Source organism: Nomascus leucogenys, chromosome 1a (assembly GCF_006542625.1).
Source record: "Nomascus leucogenys isolate Asia chromosome 1a, Asia_NLE_v1, whole genome shotgun sequence".
Lineage (NCBI taxonomy): Eukaryota > Metazoa > Chordata > Mammalia > Primates > Hylobatidae > Nomascus > Nomascus leucogenys.
Genome location: NC_044381.1, coordinates 55885245 through 55909077, shown reverse-complemented (window position 1 = coordinate 55909077; position 23833 = coordinate 55885245). Strand labels below are relative to the sequence as shown.

General features: G+C 38.2%; 1 protein-coding gene across 1 annotated transcript in view; it reads right to left on the bottom strand.

The window, feature by feature from the left end:
* GNAQ (G protein subunit alpha q) overlaps positions 1 to 23833 on the bottom strand; it is a 320596-nt gene that overhangs the window by 75251 nt on the left and 221512 nt on the right. Inside the window, exons 3-4 of the mRNA XM_030809646.1 lie at positions 19376 to 19530; positions 2089 to 2217 (exon numbers count right to left, since the gene is read on the bottom strand). Coding sequence (XP_030665506.1) covers positions 2089 to 2217; positions 19376 to 19530 — 284 coding nt within the window. The remainder of the gene's footprint in view (positions 1 to 2088; positions 2218 to 19375; positions 19531 to 23833) is intronic.

The following is a 23833-nucleotide window of genomic DNA, read 5'->3' as shown; positions in this document are numbered from 1 at the left end:
TGTACACAATGTTCACAGGAAAAAAACAGTCTCAGAGAATGAGCAGTTTAGGTACAAAAATTTGACAGTAGGGCTCTTTAAACATTTGTTTAAAATTGCAGTTGCTCCTGGTGTTTTCCTGCCTCCTGGCATTAAACCTAAACTAAGAACTCAAGGATTTTCTAAGTGACTGCTCGTAAGCCTAGTAAGGCACAGGAGAGAGATCTAAGGGACAAAACAACAGATTCAGGGAGATCCATGTACTATGGACATCAAAGCCAGAATTTTTAGATCTTCAGAAGTATTAAAATGCTGGCTCTTCCCTAATGCCAAGGCGTGAATAATACGCTACTAATTTACATGAAATCCTCATTCCATGAAACTCTGTCACACTGGGCCCTAAAAGATGCTTCTGATGGTGGTAGAAAATTATACTTCTAAGTCATTACTTTTACTGTAGTGGCAAAAAATGTACTTCAAAAGCTAGTGTACAAAACGTGGAAAAAACAACATGTAATTGTAATCTGGTTTCAGAATCCACTAATTGCGAAGCAATAAGGAGATGAAAATCCCCAAGAAATGCTATGTTTTCTAAAAATATTTTGTAACATGGAGGAAGGAAATCTGGGTGTCTCAAATTAAAGATTTCTAAATAACTATAAACTTAAAACGTAAGTAATATAGAGTCCTGGAGCTACAAGGAACCCTGGGGATCATCTAATGCAATACAACCATTTTATAGATTAAAAAACTGAGGCTCAGAAATAGTTTCAAAATGCCACCTATTTTGTGGCAATTATCTATTAGAGCAATGTATGGCAGCCAGATTTGACCTCACGTACAGAGGCCGATTAGAAGAAAACACAGTGTCACGGCAAGGAATGAAGGTGGGCCTGCTAATCAGAATCACTTGGCAGAGTGACAAAGGAGATGATAACTTCTACTTCATAACCAATATTGCACACATCCATCTTCAATGGGGTGGGCACTCCTAGAAAATGAACTCTCCACACTCCGAGACACATTCTTATTTCTCAAAGTACCATGTAGTTTGTATTCTAACTAAAAGTACAATTGAGTGATTGCATAATAAGAGATTGAATGAAAGTACATCAGTATTGTTTATTTTTTCTCATCCTAAAAACAAAACAACAGAATGCTTCTGTTGAAGTATTATCCAGACAGAACAGCAGCAGTGAGAGATGAGGTAATAAATTTTCATTCTATTTTGCTAGGTAAATATAGACTAGGTTAATTAACCCATTTTCAAAATCATGTATTTCAAAATTTTTCAAGCAACATATCTTATGAATACAAAATATCACATATTTTTCTTGCTACTGAAAAATTTTGCATTGGTACCAGAGGACCTGGGGAAAACACTAGCATGAAAACTTCTGACACTATATAATTTCTGTGACTGACAGCATCATACGATCATTCATAGCTTACATAATTCTAAAAACATATCCATTGTCCTTACAGTTAAAATGATTGCCCAAAAGATTACAGTTAAGACCGATGGTTTACTAACCGATTTTACTTAACCACAAGCAAAACTAAGATTTTATTGATTTCTTAGTGATTTAAATTGAAATGCCAAATGTTCCAGTACAAGTACATCTTTGTCTTTTTTTTTTGAGATGGAGTCTTGCTTCGTAACCTAGGTTGGAGTGCAGCGGTGCAATCTCGTTTCATTGCAACCTTCGCCTCCTGGGTTCAAGTGATTCTCTCACCTCAGCCTCCCAAGCAGCTGGGATTACAGGCGCCTGCCAGCATGCCCAGCTAATTTCTGTATTTTTAGTAGAGAAGGGGTTTCACCATGTTGGCCTGGCTGTTCTCAAACTCCTGACTTCAGGTAATCCACCCATCTTGTCCTCCCAAAGTGCTGGGATTACAGGCGTAAGCCACTGTGCCCGGCCTCCAGTACATCTTTTTGTTGTTTCCTCCTTCAGAGATATGTCATTTTATTTGTATAACTAATGATAATAATTGGTATAAAGGCTATCTTGTTTTAAAGCCTACACATGATTCCAGTATTTATAGAGTTTACCAAATGTACTCAAGGCATAAAAGCTGGGAAATAGGTTTTAGGGACTCAGTTACTACCTGAAAATGACACTTTGTAAGTCAAAGGGGTATTCGATGATCCCTGTGGTGGGGACTCGAACTCTAAGCACATCTTGTTGCGTAGGCAGGTAGGCAGGGTCAGCTACGCGGTCCAAGTCATTAAGATAGCTAGAGGAGGGAAGACATAATGAGAATGTCAGTGACACCATCACACCAAAGCTGTCTACGGAAAGGGAAGGACAAAAATGAGTCCTAACAGAGAAGAAGAGAAAGAAAAATATCAGAAAGTGGTAGAGGAGTCTGTGGAAAAGAAAGATAAAGTCAACCTTCCATTACTGGAAGGTTATCCATCTATGGATTACATATACACCATAGTTCTCATTATCAATTAGAACTCATACTCCCCAGAGGCAGGGGGTGGGAGAAAAAGAAATTCAAATTAGTTTCCTATTCTCTACTTGTTTGGTAGCGTTGGTTGTCAAAGCAAGAGTTTAAAACAAATAGTGTTTAGGATAACAAAGAGTTGCACATAAGGTCAGAATGCCTTTTTTTTTTTTTTTTTTTCCAGAACATCAGAGTCTTCCTGGAATGAATTTCATTATTCCCCTAAGAGAAGACAGCAGGCTACAGTGTCCTAAATTCTGCCCAGAGCCTAAGTCATTCATGATTAATGTGAAGCCATGACATTTCTAGTTACTGCAGTAATAATGTGTCTAAGGTCAGATATTCCCAATGTTTGGAGTCACCACACCTAAGCTTTACATTTATCTGGTTATATGATACTTGATACTTTTCCCTTCCCTTAAAAAAATGTTTCTTTTGAAATAACTTTAGACTCACAAGGAGTTGCAAAAATATTACAGAACATTTCCCTGTACCCTTTACCCAGCTTCCCCAAACAATAACATCTTACATAACCACAGTACATTATCAAAACCAGGAAAATGACACTGATACAATACTATTAACAAAACTACAGACCTTAACGGAATTTTATCCATTGTTATATACTTTTATGCTACATATTGTATGTATGTATACAGTCATCCCTCAGTATCTGTGAGCGACTGGATCCAGGACCTCCTGCACATACCCAAATCCCTGGACGCTCAAGTCCTCCATATAAAATGGAACAGTATTTGCATATAATGTATGCATAGTCCTCTCTTATAATTTAAATCATGCCTAGATTACTTACAATGTCAATGCTATGTGAAAAGTTGTTATACTGTAGTGTGTAGGGAATAATGACAAGAAAAGTCTGTACATGTTCAGTAAAGATACAATTTTTCTCTGAATATTTTTGATCCTTAGGTTGTTGAGTTCACAAATGCAGAACCCATAGATACAGAGGGCTGATTGTATTATGGGGGGTTATCTAGTTCTATGAGATTTTATATGTAGAGATTTGTGTAATACCCCCACAATCAGGACATAGAATTGTTCTATCACTACCTGTGTTATCCCTGGCAGTCATACATATGTTCTTCATCAGTGTAATTTTGCCATGTCAAGAATCTTTTATTCCATTCACCCTTGGCAGTCACACATATGTTCTTCATCAGTGTAATTCTGCCATGTCAAGAATCTTTTATTCCATTCATGTTTCATTTTCTCAAAGTGTAAAAAATAATCTGAAATGTTGAGAATGACATAATTTGATAGAATTGAGTGGTATCTTCATGATTTCAAAGAGTAACAGTGTTCTCCTTTGTCCTGGAAAGGATGGGGCACAGACATGGTTTCAAAACACACAACTACCAAGTATACGCACACAGTAAGTAACTTATGAACGAGATTAAAGAAAAGGTGGGACCCTTAATAGAAATGGAAGGGGTTAGATCTTCAACTCTTTATACCCACAAACAAGAAGTGAGTTCTGAGACACATAACAAGGAATGCCTTGTGAATAGCATGTTATAATTGAGCAATAACAAATACTCAGTGGACATGACCTACCCAGGGTAGGGACTCAGACATACCCATCTTTATTTCTGCCTTAGTTCCTAAAAGAATGCCAGGCAAATAGTACTTAATGAATATGTGTTGGATGGACTGATGGATTTCCTATGCTGAGATTTAGTTTTATCATTATTGAAATAGCATTCTTACTAGTGGTATTTCTGTATGAATGATATCCTTAAATTTGAAACTGAATGTAAAAAAAATGTTAAATCTACAAGATTCATGGAATCATAAAGGAGGAGGATTAAATCTGACTTTAACAAAGAAATAAAATTACTGCCTCTTTGGAGGTGTGTTATCAATTCTTTAAGACAAAAAAAGTATCAGCCCAGAAATTCCTATTGCAAATCAATTAATTGGTATTCCAGGGGCCTTATCCCTGATACATTGATGATTCTCTAGCTGGCAATCAGCTCTCTACTGAGTAACAGGAACCAGCCTGATATCTCCAATTATTACAAAACTGGCTGGAAGAAAAATAGAGGGAGGCTGGGAGAATGCTGGTGTGAAAGACAGAAAGGAAACGTAAACATGGACTAGACCCAGAATTTTAGTAAATATCTTGCCATGATCATGGAGTCCTCTGATAAGAGTTAACGAGCCCATGTTCTGGGAAGTGATCTGTATTTCACTCTACTGATAAACCAGCTCATCACATCATAAATAAAAAATCAGATAGCTACTCTGTATGGATGGAGTTTCGTAATTTATCAGCTTCTTGATTTGAAAAACCTGAATGTCCATTTTGAAATCTACAAGTTCACCATTTAACTACTGTATACAAAAACTTATTTCAGAGGAATCAAATAACTTTAAATTTCCACTGGCAAGGCTGCTCAGAAATAAATTGCCTGATAAACCATCTCTACTCACTTAATGCCATACACAGAGGTCAGAACAGAGGGCTGTTAATTCTTGTAATGGAAGGTGCTGTGGTGTTCCTGAGGTAAAGGGAAAGTGTGGTTTTCTGTTTTCTGAAAATGAACCTAACAGATTACTCACTGCCACTCCATACTAAAGCACAGATGAGTGTTAGCACAGGAGAATTTAAAGAAACAGCACATGAAGTGGGAAATTACCTGTCACATTGCTTGGATAAGATGGAATCAGGCACACACCTGCCACTAGAAAACTTTCCACTTACAAGGGGTTAGAGGCTACCCTAAAAAAATTGTCAGTGGTGTCACTCCTAAGTTCAGGGTACTGAACTGAATATCCAAGACACTCATACTTGCCAAGAATACTTTTTCCACTTCATCTTTTCAATGGCAGTATACAGATCACAGAGAATGACAACAACAGCATAGCAACAACTAACACTGAGCACCTGCTGCCTGCCAGGCTCTGTTCTGTCTGTTCATTGCCCAGGTATCAACACAGTTCACAGCAAAGAAACGGCCATTAAAGATGCTTCATAAATTTCTGGTTAACTTAAAAGGAAGCTACAGTTTTTGCTTGCCATTCTTTTTGCTTTGCCTCAGTTGAAGATAAGAGAGAAAGGCTCAGTTTGCTTGGGGTGAAAGAGTTAAATTAATCTAGCTTAACAAAAGACAAGACTAAGAGGAACTGTATCTAGCTCTGCTAGTTGCAACATACATCATCTAGAACCAAAAACCAAACCAAACAAAAACTCAAAGCAAGGCAAAGAAAAACAACAAAACCTCCAACTAAACAAAAGACATACAAACTATTTTCTCCTAGAGTAAAATCTGGGAAGCTAACCAGGATTGAAGATATGTTACAGACAATTTGTGAAGCAGGTAAAATTTATAGACCACGAACCGCATTTTTGGCTGGGCGCAGTGGCTCACACCTGTAATCCTAACACTTTGGGAGGCCCAGATCACTTGAGGCCAGGAGTTTGAGACTAGCCTGGCCAACATGGCGAAACCCCATCTCTACTAAAAATACAAAAATTAGCCGGGTTTGGTGATGCATACCTGAAATGCCAGCTACATGGGAAGCTTAGGCATGAGAATCGCTTGAACCTGGGAGGCAGAGGTTGCAGTGAGCCACCACTGCACCACTGCACTCCAGCCTGGGCAACAGAGTAAGACTGTCTGAAAAAAACAAAAACAAAAACAAAACAAAAAACAAAAAGCCCCTGCATTTTTCATTGCCAAGAAGGGATCAAAGAGCTGCTGCCTGCATAACCCCCAATCCCATGCAATCCCCCTCACTCTGGGCTCACAGGACTCAGAGCAGGGATTCAGCACACTCTGTATTTCACATTTTGCTAGGGAAAAAGGGAACTTTGTTCCCCTAGAAATGGAGTGCTAGCATGGTAAGAGTAGAACATCATCATTTGATGGTCCTCGTCACATACTGAGAAAAAGTAATAAAATAATCTCTTAACTGAATTGTACTTTCCATTGAAGCATTTACTATTCTGAAAAAAAAAAATTGGTGGAATATGAGGGATGGGTTCATGTTAAATTATTCCATTCATTCAACCTTTTAAAAAGAAAACCACACCGAGGTCTGAATAAATTTATACTGTAAATTCAGAGTTAATTATAGCCATAATTTCTTTTGTAGGAATGATTCTGAGTGGCTATCAAGGTCATTCTCAAGGGTGTTGCCATGGTGCCAGGCACAGGTACATTTCCAAGGCAATGTATGTGTAACAAGTATCTGGCAGTGACTCTCTCCGGATGTCAGGGAGAGGAAGCTCCCATGTTTTACATAAGGCTTGTTAAGTATCTAGGAGACAAGCTATTCATGTTAGAAAATGGGAGATTTAGCTGCTTAAACCCACCTTACTCCAATCCCTCCATGGGGATTTAATGACTTTTCACTGTGCTGAGACATTATAAATTATTAATTTATAATTTTATTTAAAAAAAGAAACCCCGAACTCAATATTCTTCCACTTGTTTGCCCAGTTAGCTATGGCCCTCATACTCGGTGGTCAGGGCCCACAAGTGCCTTTGTCTATGGCTCTATCAACAACACTTAGCCAAGGACCTGGAGCACAGCAGGTGCTCAGCATGGACCCAAATTAAAACTATTTTATGGGAAGTGCTGTAGTGGTTAGAAAGGCAAAAACACAGGAGAGGGGAGGTTGTTAGCTATCCATCCTTACGAAATTACTTCTCTTGGCTATTACTGGCCTGCATCATGTAATAACCAAGTTCTGAATAAAAATGTCTCTGACAAAGACAACACAGAAAGAAAAAGCATTATTTGTTTAACTTCATTTAGTAGATTTGCTTCTTGCTATTCTTTAGGTCCTGGCTAGAGAATGACAAAATGTTTATGTTCATTTTATACCTGTTTCAAGCTTTCAGGCCTTATTAGCATTCTAACACAGTGCAAACTGAGGAGGTGGGACTTTATTAACAAGACATTTCTGATACAATCTTCTTGATGGAAAAAATAGCTTTTTGATGGTTTTCAGTGAAAAGTGAGGGAACAAAGACACTTGTGTATTAATGTTTCAATGATTCCTTTCTGACCATAAGCAAAATGCAGAGTCATCTGGAATTAAACAACATATTTTGGCCATGACATTATGATAGATGCTACAGATAGGAAGATTCACTGGATATGATCCTTACCTGCAAGGAGTTTATCAATTTGTGGGGAAATAAGGGTTACATAAAAACAAGAATGGTGAGATTTATACAGATGAAATGAACCTTTGTATATTTTGGATACAGTCACTTTCTGGGAACCTGTTCGAACAATCTCTAGTCCTTGGTGATAATCCTCAAAACATTCTTCTGTGTAGTATGGCTGCACTGCATGAAAGACTTAACAGAAATCATGCCCATTACTTTACTCCTTGTAACAGATAAATTCTTTACACGCTGAACATCAGGATAATCTCTGGCAGAAGAAAAATAAATTCAGAAACAGGACATAATCCAATACTTTAAATGATTAAAATATATGACAGAAGCTTCAACTTCTCTAAAATAATATGCCCAAATCAATATTACATATAACACTTTCTCTCTTGAATATGTTTTAAAAAGAGATTCCAATTGTTCCTTAATTTTGACATTTTATCAATAAAGTTTTGAGGTGTTCAAATTAATTTATGCTCCCATTTGGTATGAATGAAAACTGATTTTTAAAAGTCTCTTTTTAAGATTAAAAAGAACCACCCCCGCCCCCACCTATGACTGGAAGAGTAACTGAAATCTAGACCAAGAATAGCACAGAAATTAAAAATTCAAGTGCTTTTTCTCTTAAATGAAGGAAACAAAAAATTAAAATTTAGAGATATGAGCTGGCAGATAAAACATACCACATTACAGCTAGGGTTAATAAATTTTATAAGCCAGGTGTGGCAGCATGTGCCTACAGTCCCAGCTACTTGGAAGGCTGTGAGGCAGAAAGATTGCTTGAACCCAGGAGTTTCAGGGTGTAACCACTGCACTCCAGCTTTGGCAACATAATAAGACCCTGACTCTAAATACATATATTAAAGTTAGAGGCATACAACCCTCAGTAATTACACCAAAATGCAAAAAGTACCTGTGGATAGTTAAGTAGGAACAGAAATCTCTGAAATTTCATGCAAATCCAACCAGATAGGATAAATGAAATAGCATCTTGGGGCTTTCAATGTAGCATGACACGGGGTGTGTGTTGGAGGTTGGGGAGCTCTCTGACCCCTATGTAAGGGCCTCCTATGGAGAGGCTGCATTTATAACAAATGTGCAGTTCATGTCAAATACTAAGATGAAGTTATGGCACAGAAAATGATTCTGGGTAGGTCTTCATATTTTTAATTATTGAAAAGAAGGTTAGAAAAATGAGGGCGACTTCATTTAAAAAAATTAAGACCTCATTGTGAGAGGAACAGTCTTTGGGGAGTTGAAAGGTAGATCATGCCATGAGATGGTATCTGACACTGTCAAAAGCACTGGAAGCTAAAGAGAAATCAGAAACACACAGTTATCGTGCAGTTGTTATATGACCACAAAGGTCGAAAGGAAAAAAGTGAAAAAAAATTGTAAAGTGACCTGCAAAAACAAATGAAGCAGTAACAGTTCTGCAAAACTGGTATCCTGAGGGGAGAGTCAAGGAGAGGTTTTGGTAGCATAACCTACTCTAGTCCTTTCCTCATCTGGCAAATCCTGTGGCTGACAGGAGCCCGGCTGGTAATCTGGTTAGGATGGTTAGCGGCACAAGATTGCTCACTCCACAAACACTTCCATCTCCTAAAAAGCTCATTTTGCAGAGAGCAAATCAACCTTCCTTTTTCCTTTTTGATACCTGACATACATGTTAGAGTTCAAGGATGTGCAGCATTTCTTAACAGGCATTTTGTTCATAAGTTTACTTTTTTTTTTTTTTTGTGACGGAGTCTTGCTCTGTCGTCCAGGCTGGAGTGCAATGGCATGATCTTGGCTCACTGCAACCTCTGCCTCCTGGGTTCAAGCGATTCTCCTGCCTCAGCCTCCCGAGTAGCTGGGATTACATGAGCGCACCACCATGCCCGGCTAATTTCTGTATTTTTATTAGAGACGGGGTTTCACCTTGTTGGTCAGGCTGGTCTTGAACTCCTGACCTCGTCATCTGCCCACCTCAGCCTCCCAAAGTGCTGGGATTACAGGCATGAGCCACCGCACCCGGCCAAGAAGTTTGCTTTTAATACAAAGTGGCAGGTTCAAAACAAATCCTCAGTGATAGCAGGTGGGTTATAATCCTACCATTTATGAAAGCTGTTCAAGGGAGACCACTCTGGAGGATAAAAGAGAAGGCTTCGAGATTATGCATTTCAATTTCCCTCTACCAAAGAACTAACCCAATCTAGAAAAGTAAGATTTTTAAAACTAAATTAAATATCTCCTAAAAAGATTCTATCACTGCATTTGATAAATAGTTTCACTATCTTATGAATCTGAAAGTCTGACGTAAAGAGAACACTAGTGCCAAATAGGGAAAGGGCCAGGCAACTAAGTGTCTGCCAGACAGATGCCAGGGCCAGGGCTGGGCTCACAGCAATAGATTCTCAGGTGTAGTGCTCAAAAAAATAAATCAACTTTGTAATTGAAAATGAAAACAAAACAACAATAGCAATGACACAGAAAGAGAGAAAAGAAAGAAGGAACTCTTTTTCAATTTGCCTATTTGGCTTTGTTAATTTATTCATCTTTTATATATGATAACTTTCCAAGCTATTGGTTAATTTTGACACAATTCTAAAACATATCAAGAAATAGCTGAAGATTACTTTTTAATTCTGGTCTGCCTGCCTTGAAATTGGATGGCGATGCTTAATTCAGTTAATTTACACATATTTATTGGGAATCTGTTATACATTAAATTCTAATGCAGTGTGTTAGATGGAGGGAGATTGGCACAGAGAACTGGCACAATATACGTTAAAATACCTTCTTTGCCTTTAGAGATTTCAGGCTACCTGTGAAGCAAAGAGAGCACCGATGAATCAATTAAGAAACAATTAAGTGCCAATTGTGAGCTGCTAATGATGAATGCAATAGGAAGGGAGAGATGATTATGAACTGTACTCACTGGAGAATAGTGTGCAGTAGAGGTGGGGATGGGTTACTCCGTGCAGACAGAATGGGATTTAAACAGGCAGAAAAGGAGAGACAGATAAGAAATTAGGAAAAGTACAGAAGTTCCTTTTTCCTCTATCACTCATTCATTCAACAACTTTTATGGGAAGTCTACAATAAGCTAGGCACTATGCTTAGGCTGAGCGTTAACTACAAAGAAAAAAGGACACAAATCGTGTCCTCAAGGAGATTATAGTCTGGCAATGAAGAAAAATGTGTTATAAATAACCATACTACAATGCAGATGTAATGTGGGTCAAAAGAGAGCTTCCAGTGATTGCAGCCAAGAGCAATGAGCAATAAATAGGTCATACTGATTTAAGTGGGTCTCCCATGGTCATGTCAGTTATGTCACCTTAATTTGGATATTGGTTCTATGAGATTAGAACTTTCGTTTCGACAAGGATGATCAGGTCTGGAGAGCTGGTCATGCTAACATGAGTTAACGTAAACTAATTATAAATCAAAATTCAATTCACTATTTTAAACTGAAAAAAGACTTTAACCTGATAACGAACTCAAGAATACCAGAGTCAGCAAGGCTTCTTGGGAGGTGGGGAGTCAAAAAAGGTGCTGAATGACCTTACGGGTTACATAAAGACAGCAAGATTCTTTGGCTCCCCTGTGACTGGAAGTGGGATGGGGTTGTCTTCTAATCATGTGCATGCTCTATTAGCCCCCTTACAAAAGACTGTCACTCCTATCTCTGCTTCAATTGATTGCTAAATCCTATGAAACCCTCTCATCAGCTGCAACATACCACCATACCATACTAGACACTACGAGTCAAGCGCACATGACACATAATACTTGCACTCAGAAGCCAAATCAACTCAATGAACATTTCTGGTCATCCATGCCATTTTTATGCTAGACATTCTTTGTGTGGCATTTAGTGGTACATCCAGGAAATATGATCTAGAACTTTCTGTTGCTCACGTCCTACCACACGTTTCATTGTGCAAAGCAGTATTTCTAGAGGACTGCTGAAGAAATGCAGGCCATTGCTTCACTCAGTACTCTAAAAGATATCTCTGGGTTAATTCAGAGCATCAGAGTCTTAAACTAGGTTTTATCTAAATGGCATAAGCAGAATGCTACTGTGTTTTAATAGTCATTCTTCACCTCTAAGAGGGGTTTGAATTTGTGTGTATGTAAGAATGAAAATCACATAGTAAATATAAATATTTTAGGACTTTTGGACCATATGATCTCTGTTACAACTATCTGACTCTCCCGTTGGGTCCAAAGCAGCTATACACAATACATAAACAAATGAGCATGGCTATGTTCCAACCAAACTTTATTTATAAAAATAGGCAGCAGGCCAAATTTGGCCTGCAGGTTTGCTAATCCCTGTTCTATGGTAATAGGCTTTAGCTAGGCACATCATCATCCTGAGTAAAGGCTGTGGAAAGGCCTACAAAGAAGAGGCCAAACTACTCAAAGTCCAAATAAACGTCCTGATAAAATGTGAGCAAACAGCAAACCGACTTGCCCACATCCACTCTGCCCTTTAGGCAGAGTGAACAAATGATAAACTGGGGCTAATCCCAGCCCTTTTTCCTGTTCCTTCTCTGTAATGAAGGTTAGAGTAGAGTTAAGCATATCTAAGCCTTATCTTTTTATCTTCAAGAGCATTCTGAAAGGGGAATAATAAAGACCACATCTTAGAATCATCAGCGTTCACTGAGGAAGACAAATGCAGGGCTTTTTGTTTGTTGTTTTACCAAAGATTGGAAAATGTGGCCCACTAGATAACAAAACACAAAGAGAATTAAATATGTCACTCAAGTGAAAAGAATGACACTTTGTATTATTATTGACATTCTGAAAAAGAGCAAACATACGCAAGATCAATGTCCTCTTCTGAGCTGGCTAAAGATAGCATTTTTAGTAATTTAATCATGTAGAGAATAATTTCTCTGTTCATTACATTTCCAAGTAAATTTTAAGGTACCAGGTTTTCATTTGACTGCATAGGATAATGACTTATCAGATAAAGGGAGTCAACTGCAACAGAATCAAAGGACTTCAGAATTTAGGAGGAGAATTTAAGGATTACATATCACATGTAATCTATGTCTGAGGAAAGTGACACTTAGTCAATGCCCCCGAGGTAGTGAGTAGCAGAGGGAATTCCAGCTGGACCTTGACCTAGTATTTTCACCATACAATGGTCTTCAAAAGCCTGGAGTAGGCTTAAACTATCAGAGGAAAGTGAGGATGGATACAATGGCCAAACCAATATACCCTGGAGTACAAGTGTTTGACTCATCAGTCAGCAACTTCTTAGCAAGGTACTTCCTCTTCAAGAAGGACTGGCCCTAAGTTAGGTGGATGTGTTACCCTATCTCTGGAATGCCTTTTGTTAAATTCAACATGGCACATAATATGCTGGTACAAGTTCATAATCAGACTCAAAAAATGTAAGCATGTGTTTAGAAGGTCAAACTCCAATGTTGACTTATGCCAAAAAGCCAATCTACTCATGTTCTTTATGGGCTCCGGATCATGTGGAAATTTCAAGAAGGTGTCTGATCTACCCAACTCCCTGGAGGGGAATTCGGTGAAGTAAGATTAGAAATTATTTGGTCTCTTAAGGCAAACACAGCTACAGCAGACTAGCCAAAGCCTGCATATGAGGCCTTTTCTCACTGTATGCCAATGTGACTGAGACTTGTGCCTTCTGGCTAATGTCACGGAGCTTTTGGTACTGTAGGCAGTGAACTCATTTGACCTGATGTCTCAGTATATTAAAGCAGGTGGTGAAATCTAGGGGAAAAAAAGTGAACCTACAACCATCTGTTTTTTGTGCTCTTTAATCATTTTCAGAGCCTTCAGGCTTTTTATCAATAACAAAAAATTTAATAATCTACAAAACTCCCTAGGATCTTAGAATGCTTTTTATTCTTTCATTAAATAGAATTGGAAGAATTCACCAAATTAAGGCCAATTGCAAATGTATCCACAGCTGCTTATCCATTATCTGGAATTTCCCATCTCCGTGGTTCTATCATTGCTGCCTGTCCCTTGAGTCATCTGATTACTTACTATGACAGGCAAGTTGGCTAATCGAAGTAGAAGGGAAGCTCAAATCATTTCATTGTGTCCTTCTTACTGGTTCCAGTAAAAAGTGATTGGCTGGATTTTGGGGGAGAGGGGTTGAGAGATAAAGACTGTAGGTTAAAACAAAGAAATAACATTTCTGAAGTATCTGTAACTTAGAACATCTTCCATGTTAGTATGGATAATTGCTGCTTAGCTAAACATGGCTAAGTTTTCATAATGATAACCAAAAACCTATTGGGTTTGTTTTCCAGTCAATTTTATATAATTTTCCTTCTTGACTTTATAAATGTGAAACTACCTGTAGACAATGTTGATAAAGATTAATTTGTTCTTCATGGTAAGTGATTTATAAAACACCTAATCATAGGTATTTATCTACTGATTCATCTATCTACCTATCTATCCATCTATCTTATCTAAAAACTGTCAATCATCTATCTATCTATCTATCTGTCTGTCTGTCTGTCTGTCTGTCATCCATCCATCCATCCTGTGTGAGGGTGTATTTCAGTGGTTAAAAGCTTGGGCTCTGGAATAAGCAAATTTGAATTCAACTCCTACTCCATTCACTAAGTATGCGGCCTTGAATAAATTATTCAGTCTGAATCCTAGTTTCCTCTTCTGTTAGATGGGGATGCTAATAACTATCTACCATTGTAGGTGACTTTGAGGATTAAATGAAATAACACATGTAAATGACTAAGCACAGAATCTAACACATATTAAATATTCAGTAAATAGCAGCTATTATTGTCTTTGATAAGGCTTTTCAGATCCCAGACCTTCAACAACAGCAGGAAAAAAGACTTGAATGCCTTCAGCTCTGAAGCTTCATAATATTTAACAGCCAAAGAGAGACTGGTGCCTATACCATGGTCACTAAAATAGTAGAAATTACCCATCTATTACTTCATGAAACAATCACTTGTGAAAGTCAAACATGCACACTGCTGTCAGGAACTGAGGATAGAGGGGAGAGGCACTTTAGTAAATGTGATGATGGAAATAAAAGAGATGTACACAGTGTTAAGATAGGAGACATAGTGACTTACTGTTACTGGTGTTGGGCAAGGCTTTCAGAAAGGGTGACTCTTGAGTCGGGTCTTAAAGGATGAATAGGAGTTCATCAGAGAGAAAAGAAGACAGGCATGCTTGGCCTCTGCTCCTAGTATTTTTTTAAGTCACTTGCATTGAATCTCACAACCACTAGAGTTGTGGAGAGAACTGCTACTACACTACAACCTTTAAGGAGGTGTGTGTGGCAGGGAGATTCTCCTAATACCAGAAACGTAGATGTTAAGTATTCCCTAAATCTACTCTGAAGACCTACCACTAGAGACAGGCAGCACCAAAAGAAGTTGGTCCTAAGCTCAGAAATATTTCTGTAAGATGGTGATAATGAATAAGAAATTAGGTCCAGAATAACAATGAAGTATGTTTCAATTATAAAGATAGGAACAACAACATAGAAACCCTATATGAAGAAAAGGAGGCAAGATAATATACTGAAGATGCACTAGGGGAATATACACAAAAAAGTCAGAAAGGAAAAGGGCTAACAATTATCTCAAACACAGAGAAAGGAATTATTCTGAGTTATTTGTGAACATGATTTTTAGTACTGGGAAATCAGTGATGTTTAACATATGGGGACCTACATCTTTGCCAGTGCTGTCATATTTGCCAGTTTCTGGAGCATCTGCTGTGATTACACTGGAGAAACATGTGGGACACAGCAGCAAATGAGTGACTCTATGATGCCCAGGTCCTATTTCTGTTGAGAGGTTTACCTGGCTAAGGAAAATGTAAAGTGCTCACTACTAAGACGGTGAAGAATAAAGTAAGTAACACTCAGGCCTCCTGGCACAGTGGGATTAAGGCAAGCCAGGCAGGCTGCCTGGGCACTGATGTATAGGTGGTTCCAAAACATCCTTGGAGGAGACCTGAAATGTGGGTCCAGTTAACTCTGGTTTATACACACAACCCCTTACATAACTGGCAGGAATAAATTGATTCTACTCCCTTTGAAGTAAAGACAGTATTCTACAAAAAATGAAGGAACAAGCCTCCCTCCCTCCGTTTCACTTAGCTAAGGTGACCAAAGGTGACAGGTCCCTGCCTGTCCTGGAGAGTCTCGGTTTCTGCCTGCTGTTTCACTATAATTATTAATACAGCCTCCTCTTTCTCAATGTGTCCCGGTTCAGATGATTAATCAAATAGCTGAAGAGATAAAATCTTCTATGCAGAAGAATGCCAATGTAGACCAACTGATAGACCAACTGATAAAAGAGGAAAATAATTATTTTACAAATCCCAATGGAATTATTAAATCTGGCAAGAATTATCAGTTGGAAATAAAACTATCAGAGGAAGAGCTGATGAAGAACTAGAGATTGCTCAGTGACAAACTAACACAACAAGAGACAAGTAAAATACAACTTTATAATGGAGGATGCCACTACCCTAATGCTGTGGTAAATCTTACCTTCATCCACCATGAGTAAACAAGTGTACGACATCACTTATAATACATTCTAGTCACAACGTTTAACTTGAATCTAATAAAGACTTTAAATGTAACTTCTAGTTTATAGTAAATCAATGAGATACAGGAGCAAGCTAAATCATACTATGAGAAGCAATCAGGCAAATCTAGGCCAATCTCTTGAATATGCCAGTGAAATGCAAAATGGGTCTCTACTAGATTAAAAGAACCTTAAGGGACATAACAACCAGATGCAATGTGAAGTCCTGAAATCAACCATCTCTAGAGGACATTTTGGAAGAATTTGGGAAATCTGAATATGAACTGGGTATAGAGTGATAAAAAGAACTTAATTAATTTTAGGTATAATAATGTATTATTATTTAGGTAGGAAAATGTCCTACTTTTTTAAAAAAGAGATACATACGGATATGTCTAAGAATGTAAGTACATGTTGTTAGAATTCACTTTATTACTTCGGCATAAAGTGTGGTTAAAAAAGATTTAGGTGACATACATCTACATATATATATATAATTTATTTTTATTTTTTATTTTTATTTTTGGAGATGGAGTCTCCCTCTGTCACCCAGGCTGGAGTGCAGGGGCGTGATTGATCTTGATCTTGGCTCACCGCCACCTCCACCTCCACCTCCTGGGTTCAACCAATTCTCCTGTTTCAGCCTCCCGAGTAGCTGGGACTACAGGCGCACCCCATCACGCCTGGCTACTTTTTTTGTATTTTTAGTAGAGACAGGGTTTCACCTGTCTATTGGTCAGGCTGGTCTCGAACTCCTGACCTCAGGTGATCCACCCACCTTGGCCTCCCAAAGCGCTGGGATTACAGGCGTAAGCCACTGTGCCTGGCCCACATATATATAATTTAGAAAATCAATTTATTCTCATTCCCACTAGGGGAATGTAGAACTATTTAAAGAATAATCATTTGAAGGAGTTTAGATCAGCCTGTGCTAGAGGGCCCCACGTTTTGGTCTTGCTTTATCATAAGGAGTGTGCCCATTTCTACAGTAGACTAAGCCTGCACTGACAGAAATCTAAGATAGCAGCTTTTCCCAGGATCACAGCACTGACAGGTCTAGAGAAACTGTCTAGGAGAGCTCTTGCCCTAAGCAAGTTAGATATGGCAGCATCCAATCCTCATACTAACTAATGGGTCCATGTCTAGAAATCCACAAATCTAAACTGAGGGTATGTCATCAGAGATATGATAAAGTCTTGTCTCAAGAACATATCCATAGTCCAATACAGGTGTCCTAGGTGCAAAGAGGACTCTCAGAGGGTCTATCCCAGGAGGAGGAGGCAAACCCTAAGGGGGAGACGTAACCCTAGTAAGCACATAATTACTAGATAATGAGGGCCTCTGACTGCCCAGTAGCAGGACTCTCCGTAGGGAGAAAAGTTTCAGATGACAGGTAAAGAGTAGACCAGGTAGGGAGGGGAGGAGATAAGACTGAAACTAAAAGTTAGAAGATAGAGGTTAGAAGAAAAATGATGCAAGGTGAAGAATTTATCAGTAAATGTAACTTTATAATGGAGGATGAGTTAGTTTTAAAGGCTACGGTAAGACATCACGGTAGCAAAGTGAGAAGCAGAGAGGAGTTAAGAGACAGCCAGAGAGATTCAAAGCTGAGGGTGGAGGGTAAATAAGCAGACAGGAGAGACACAATGAATGGGAACAGGGAATGATGGATGAGACAGCAGCAACATCGGGAGATAGATGGAATCTGAAATGGCAAAAGAAACAAAAGGACACAGGGGGCAGGAGTAAAAAAGACAGCTGGTCAAAGGTTGAGGGGGCAGAATTTAGAACAGGCAAGAGCTGAATGCATCTTTTTCATCTCTGTACTCACAGAAACTTATACAGTGGGAGCCCAGGAGGAAGGAACAAAGGGATGAAGGACAGAGGGAGGGAGAATGGCAGAATGGAAGGCAGGCAGGCACGACAGCAGAAGAGAAAGACCAGAAATGAGAAGAACTATATGAAAGTGTGGAAGAAGAATGATGAAAGGAAGAATGAAAAAAGCACAGATTTCAGAGGCATGCAAGGGGGTTAATGCTAGTTAAAATATTAAATACTACAAATATGGTGCTCATGAGCATTGTGTCACATTTCAGAATGGCATAATTCAAATTTACCATAAGAACACAAGAAATAGTTTCATCAGGCAACATTTCTGTGGCTGATGTGAATCATATCTTATACAAATGCCTAGAATTAGAGTAAATGCATGACAATTTTACTGAAAAAAGAGAGTCATATAGCTCTTAGATCTTCCATGCACTTCTGAGTGATGTCAAGCAGCCTATCAGGGCCTCTTATTTTCCCCAAGGGCCCGCTCTCATCCAGTGGATCACTTTGTCATATGAACTGGCATAAGGTTACTGATTATTTTCTACCCATTCTTCTGTCTGCCCAGAACCAAAACAAGAGGCAGATGCTGTATTAATATAACTAATGTAGACAGAAACCTGGCTAAATACTACCAAAAGAAAACTCACTATTCAGGTGCCTGGTTATCTACATTGCTGACTACATTGATCACATTAATCCAATGATTGCCAAATCTTTACTTCCTTTCTGTTAGGTGAGATTTAATTCTAGAGAAGTAACAGATTTCTAGGATGCAAATCTTTCCCAGGACAGGAGTCTGACTGACAGCTCACAAAATAATTCTGGAATGTATGCAAAATTAGACTCACACGCAATTTTCATGCAAAGGAAAACCTATTCGTCAACATAATAGTGGCTCTCAGAAAGCAGTCAAGTTCTGGGTCTGAAAACTGGAAACCAGGAAGTCTGATGTTTTAAGAAGGCATAATCAAATATATTTTTTGTTTGCAGTTTCTAATGTGTGTAGGTGTTTTCTAGCACATGAATAAGATTGGATTTTGTATCAAAAATTATTATTACAAGATTTCAAATCACAATGGCATATGTGAGAATTGCTAGTTTGCAATTTGGGGGAGGAGATAGGTTGGTGAAATCAGATTCCTAGAGTCTTCAGTTTGTTTTTCAAACAGAAAACAGTAAAAGAAATATTCTCCTTGACTCATGATACCAGTCCTTTATAATCTAATTTAGATTTATGAGGTTGGCGTAAGTTCAATATCTGTATTTCCTAGCTTTTAAAGTTTTAATCGTATATGACATATACAGGACAGAATAAAGAAGTTATGATAATCACAAAACCTCCACATGGAAGTAAAGAGAAAAATCCATAGGGCCACCTGTAAAGATACTCACTATTTGGTAGAGTCAGATAATTGATATTCTCGTCGTCTATCATAGCATTCCTGGATTCCAGGATCATTCCATAAACTCTTTATTGCATCTACATATGGATTCTCAAAAGCAGACACTTTCTCCACATCAACTTCTCGAACTAATTGTGCATGAGCCTGTTTAAATAAAAAAAAAGGCAGTTTTAATACCCTATTACTTTCCAAATTTTCTTTGCTTTGCATATTACATTACATACAATTCAGGTAACACCTTCCTTCATTTACTGGTCTTTAAACTGGTTTACAATAAAGTCATGTTTCATATTTTTTGTTTTTCTTAGAGAGAACTCAGTCCCAAATCTTTCCCTCTAGAGTAAACCTTGACGCTACTTAGAATTGATTAGAGGAAACTAGAGGAAAGTGGCGTATTCAGCTCTCCCATCAGAACAATGAGAATGTTATGCTTACACATACCACTATTTTCACATATTATCATAATCCTAAAATAATATTATTAAAAGAAAAGGAGGCAGGAGTAATTATCCCCTCTATGTTTATAGTTTATTATAATCAAACATATAACATAGCCAGCTTATGGATGTTGCATGTCTAAGCAGAAACTCAATCAGAATCCTCAACTAATCAGGATTAGCTTCTCTAGTTCACTTTTAGGACAGGGTGTAAAACGATTAGAAGAACAATTAATACTAATAATTTAATCTGGACAACAATGACAATTACCCCTCCACTCTTATGCACCCAAACGTTCAAAATATTTGTTTTTTATCTGCCTTATCTATATTACCAGACTGACTACCCCCTATTCAATTTTTTAACAATGTAAAATAACTTGGTTATATTCATTTAGCAGGAAAGAGACAGAGAGATTAAAATGTTTTAAAAATAAGATTGCAATGAAAATATTTTATGGTCAACCCTCAAATTAACCAGAATACATGACTGCCTAATAATCCAAATCAAACTAAGGTTTATGGAATGCAATATATATATACAAAGTATATATACATAAATATGCAACTAAACACAAACAACTAATTGTGTTGGACACTGGAGGCAGATGGCTGATAATTACTGAAACAATCCTGATTTTGTATAGAAATACAAACTTCTAAACAAGGTTAGTGAATGGCTATCATGATGACATCATAGCCAAACTATTCATTTCACAGAGTATTAAGCAGATAGAATTTTAATAAATGTAATCCATGTTAGGCCCTGTCTGGTTCCCAATCTTTACCTTCCTTCCTTTCTCTTGTGTGGGAAGAGCCCCATGCCAATAGTCTAATCTTGACTTAAGGTTTTAGGAAGCTCAACACACTAAGACTGAAGAAATCACCTTTCTTATTTGTTCTGTTCTGACTGTGACAATAGGATCTAGTAACTGAGAAGCCCTAGCTCTTGCTGGTATTCTGATTTTGGAAAATGAATCCCTGTAGCTGCTTTCTGTACTGAGTCCCTGTGTAGGCAATCTTCCGTGTTATCCCACCCACGATCTTACCAGCCTGGAGTCCTGTTCCTGAATCCCATGCCAGGTGGGGCCCACCTCAATCATCGTTCCCCTCTGAGACTCGCCCTTTGAAAACAGAGCATCACTGGCTCCTCAATGAATCCCCACTGCTGTGCTCTGCCTCTTAGGCAGTGTAATATTTGTTGTCTTTCTCTCTAATCATGGTTTAAGTTCCAAGTTCCAAGATAGGCTCAACACCGCATAATCAGGGCCTAGCAAGGTGCCTGGCAAGTGGTAGATGTTCAATAAATACTTGTTGGTTGGTTGGAAGGAATGAAGGAAAGAAGGAAGGAAGGGAAGGAGGGAGGGAGGGACGGAGGGAGGGAGGGAGGAACTGAACTACACTAAAAATTAGGAATTCTAACTTCTAATTCTGACTGTACCCATAACACTGGTCATAACCTTTAGGAGAAACTACTTTTCCTCTGTATAACTTAGTTTTCTGTGTTCATAAGAAAAGGCAATTAAGCCAAATCACCAAAGAGCTCATCTGGCCATAAGCTGTATGATTGTAAATATATAATGAATACATCTACAATGCACAGAGCACCAAAATGTTAAGACACTGTCCCTCTGGGAGCACCCAGTACCATTGAGCAAAACAAGAACTTACTATATCACGCAATAACTGAGAATACAGGACAGAATGCAGTTACATATGCACATGGGCGATGCTGCATGGGGATGGCGTAAGTGCAACTGCGTACAGACCGAGGGGGTCAAACGAGGTGTCAGAGAGAAGGTAGGATTTAGCTGGCAGGTGAAGATGAAGATGAATGACCCCTCCAAGGAAAAGCAGCATGGACAAAATAAACATGGCACTTTTTAAAAACCGTGACCGCTGTTCACAGTTAAAAGAGGCTACTTTCTTTTGACTGCAAAAAAAAAAACCAAAAAACAAAAAAACAAAACTGTCTTGTGAGAAAAGTTTCATGTTGACTCTGAATTCAAATTAACCTCTATAGTGTAAGTTATATTTGTCTCTGCTATAAACCCATTACTCAGAAGTCAATCTCCATCAAAACTAAGAGAGAATATTGCCCTCAAAAACAGAGCAATCACTATGTTGCCTTCACGGAGGCTGGAATTTCTAAGTCACTTCTACTGCCTCCTAAGCTTTGTTGTTTCATTTCATCCTTGCTGTTTTGGAAAATGACATTCAAATATAATCAACCATAATTTGCATTTATGTAAGAGCTTTCATCTCAGATTCTCTAAGTTATTTAAAAGTATGACAGCATTTTACAAAATATATACAGATATTTAAAATTGTGCATATAAACGTTCCCAATGGAAATGCAATACTCTCAATTTTTTGTAAAAAAAAAAAAAAAGTTCTGTATGTGGAAACAATATTTTTTAGTATGTTAAGAGTAGGAAGATAAATTAGACACTTTTTTCTATTTGTCAAAATGTCGAATGTGAAATAGCAGTAAAAATTATAAGTAGTTAGGCTAAATTAAACAATTATTAATGAAAAAGACAATGATGAAAAGGAAAAAACTCACCTGAAATATTACAAATAACAAGTCAATTACAATAGACTATCCTGTTTATTTTGAACATTGTGCACAGGAAAGCAAGGGAGGGCCAGCCATGCTGGCTCATGCCTGTAATCCTAGCACTTTGGGAGGCTGAGGCAGAAGGATCACTTGAGGCCAGGAGTTCAAGACCAGCCTGGGCAACATGGCAAGACCCATCTCTATAAAAAATAGAAAAATTAGCCAAGCGTGGTGGTATGTGCCTGTAGTCCCAGCTACTTGGGAGGCTAAGGCAGCACAATCACTTGAGCCCAGGAGTTAAAGGTTACAGTGAGCTATGATCGCGCCACGGTATTCCAGCCTAGGTAAAAGAGAGAAATACCATCTCTACAAAACACAAAACAAAACAAAAAAACCCCCCAAAATACCTAGTATGATTTAATGAATTACATCAACAAAATGTAAAATATAATTCTATTTCATTTTAAGTTACAGTTAAAATATACTGGGTGGAAATAATGATGAATGCTAGCTTTCAGAATTCTTAGCAAGCTGGTGGCAAGGCTTAGAGGGAACATTGTGAGAACTAAGTAGCTACTCTCAGGAACTCTGGCAGAATTCTAGGGAAAGACCACATGGAAACCACAAGATGTGCCAATGTGGTAATGTCTTGTTTTCAGAATTCAGTAGTCATAAAATTCAGGTAAATCTTAGATGTGTTGATGTTTCCATGTTTGCTTCTGCAAAGGGAAGGAGGAACTGAGGTCCTACCAAAGTGGGTCTTACCCGGCCCACAGCAGGCCAAGCCTTTAGGTGAAATGAAAAAGACCTCATAGTCACTTTAGAAGGATTTTCAAAGTCTCATTAACAGCTGAAGGCGGCTCTAGACTGGAATGTCACACCTACCCAGTAGAAAGCCAAATGGTAACTTCCACATTTGTGGAAGCTCTTAGACACAAATTTCCAGCTTATTAGGCCTGCTCTGTCTGAAGGGATGCCCAACACACACAGAGGACCTCAAAATCAGAAAAAGTGCAGGCCAATATCAGAGTTCATCTCAATTCTGAACTGCAGCACACATCTTCCTACTTTTTTTCTAAGTGCTTATTTCCTTTTGGCACTTGACTCTAAAGAAAAAAATCACAAACTCCTAAGTGGATTGTGGAAAAAAAAAAAAAACCCTCAGCCTTTTTGGTTTTGTTTTCTTCTGCTCAAAGGAAGTACAGAGTGAAATGATGGATGCTGAGACAAGACTGCTGGTGTTGTAATTCCACTTCCACCCGGTACTAGCTGACTGTGATCTTGTACAAGCTATTTAACATCCTCAACCTCTGCTTCCTAATTACTTCCCTCTCAAAATCCATTAAATGGAGGTAATAATAGCACTTATTTTAAAGGGATAGATTACAGAACGCATATAAAATACTTGAAGGAAGAGCCAGACACCTAAGGCTACTAGTTATTTAAAATG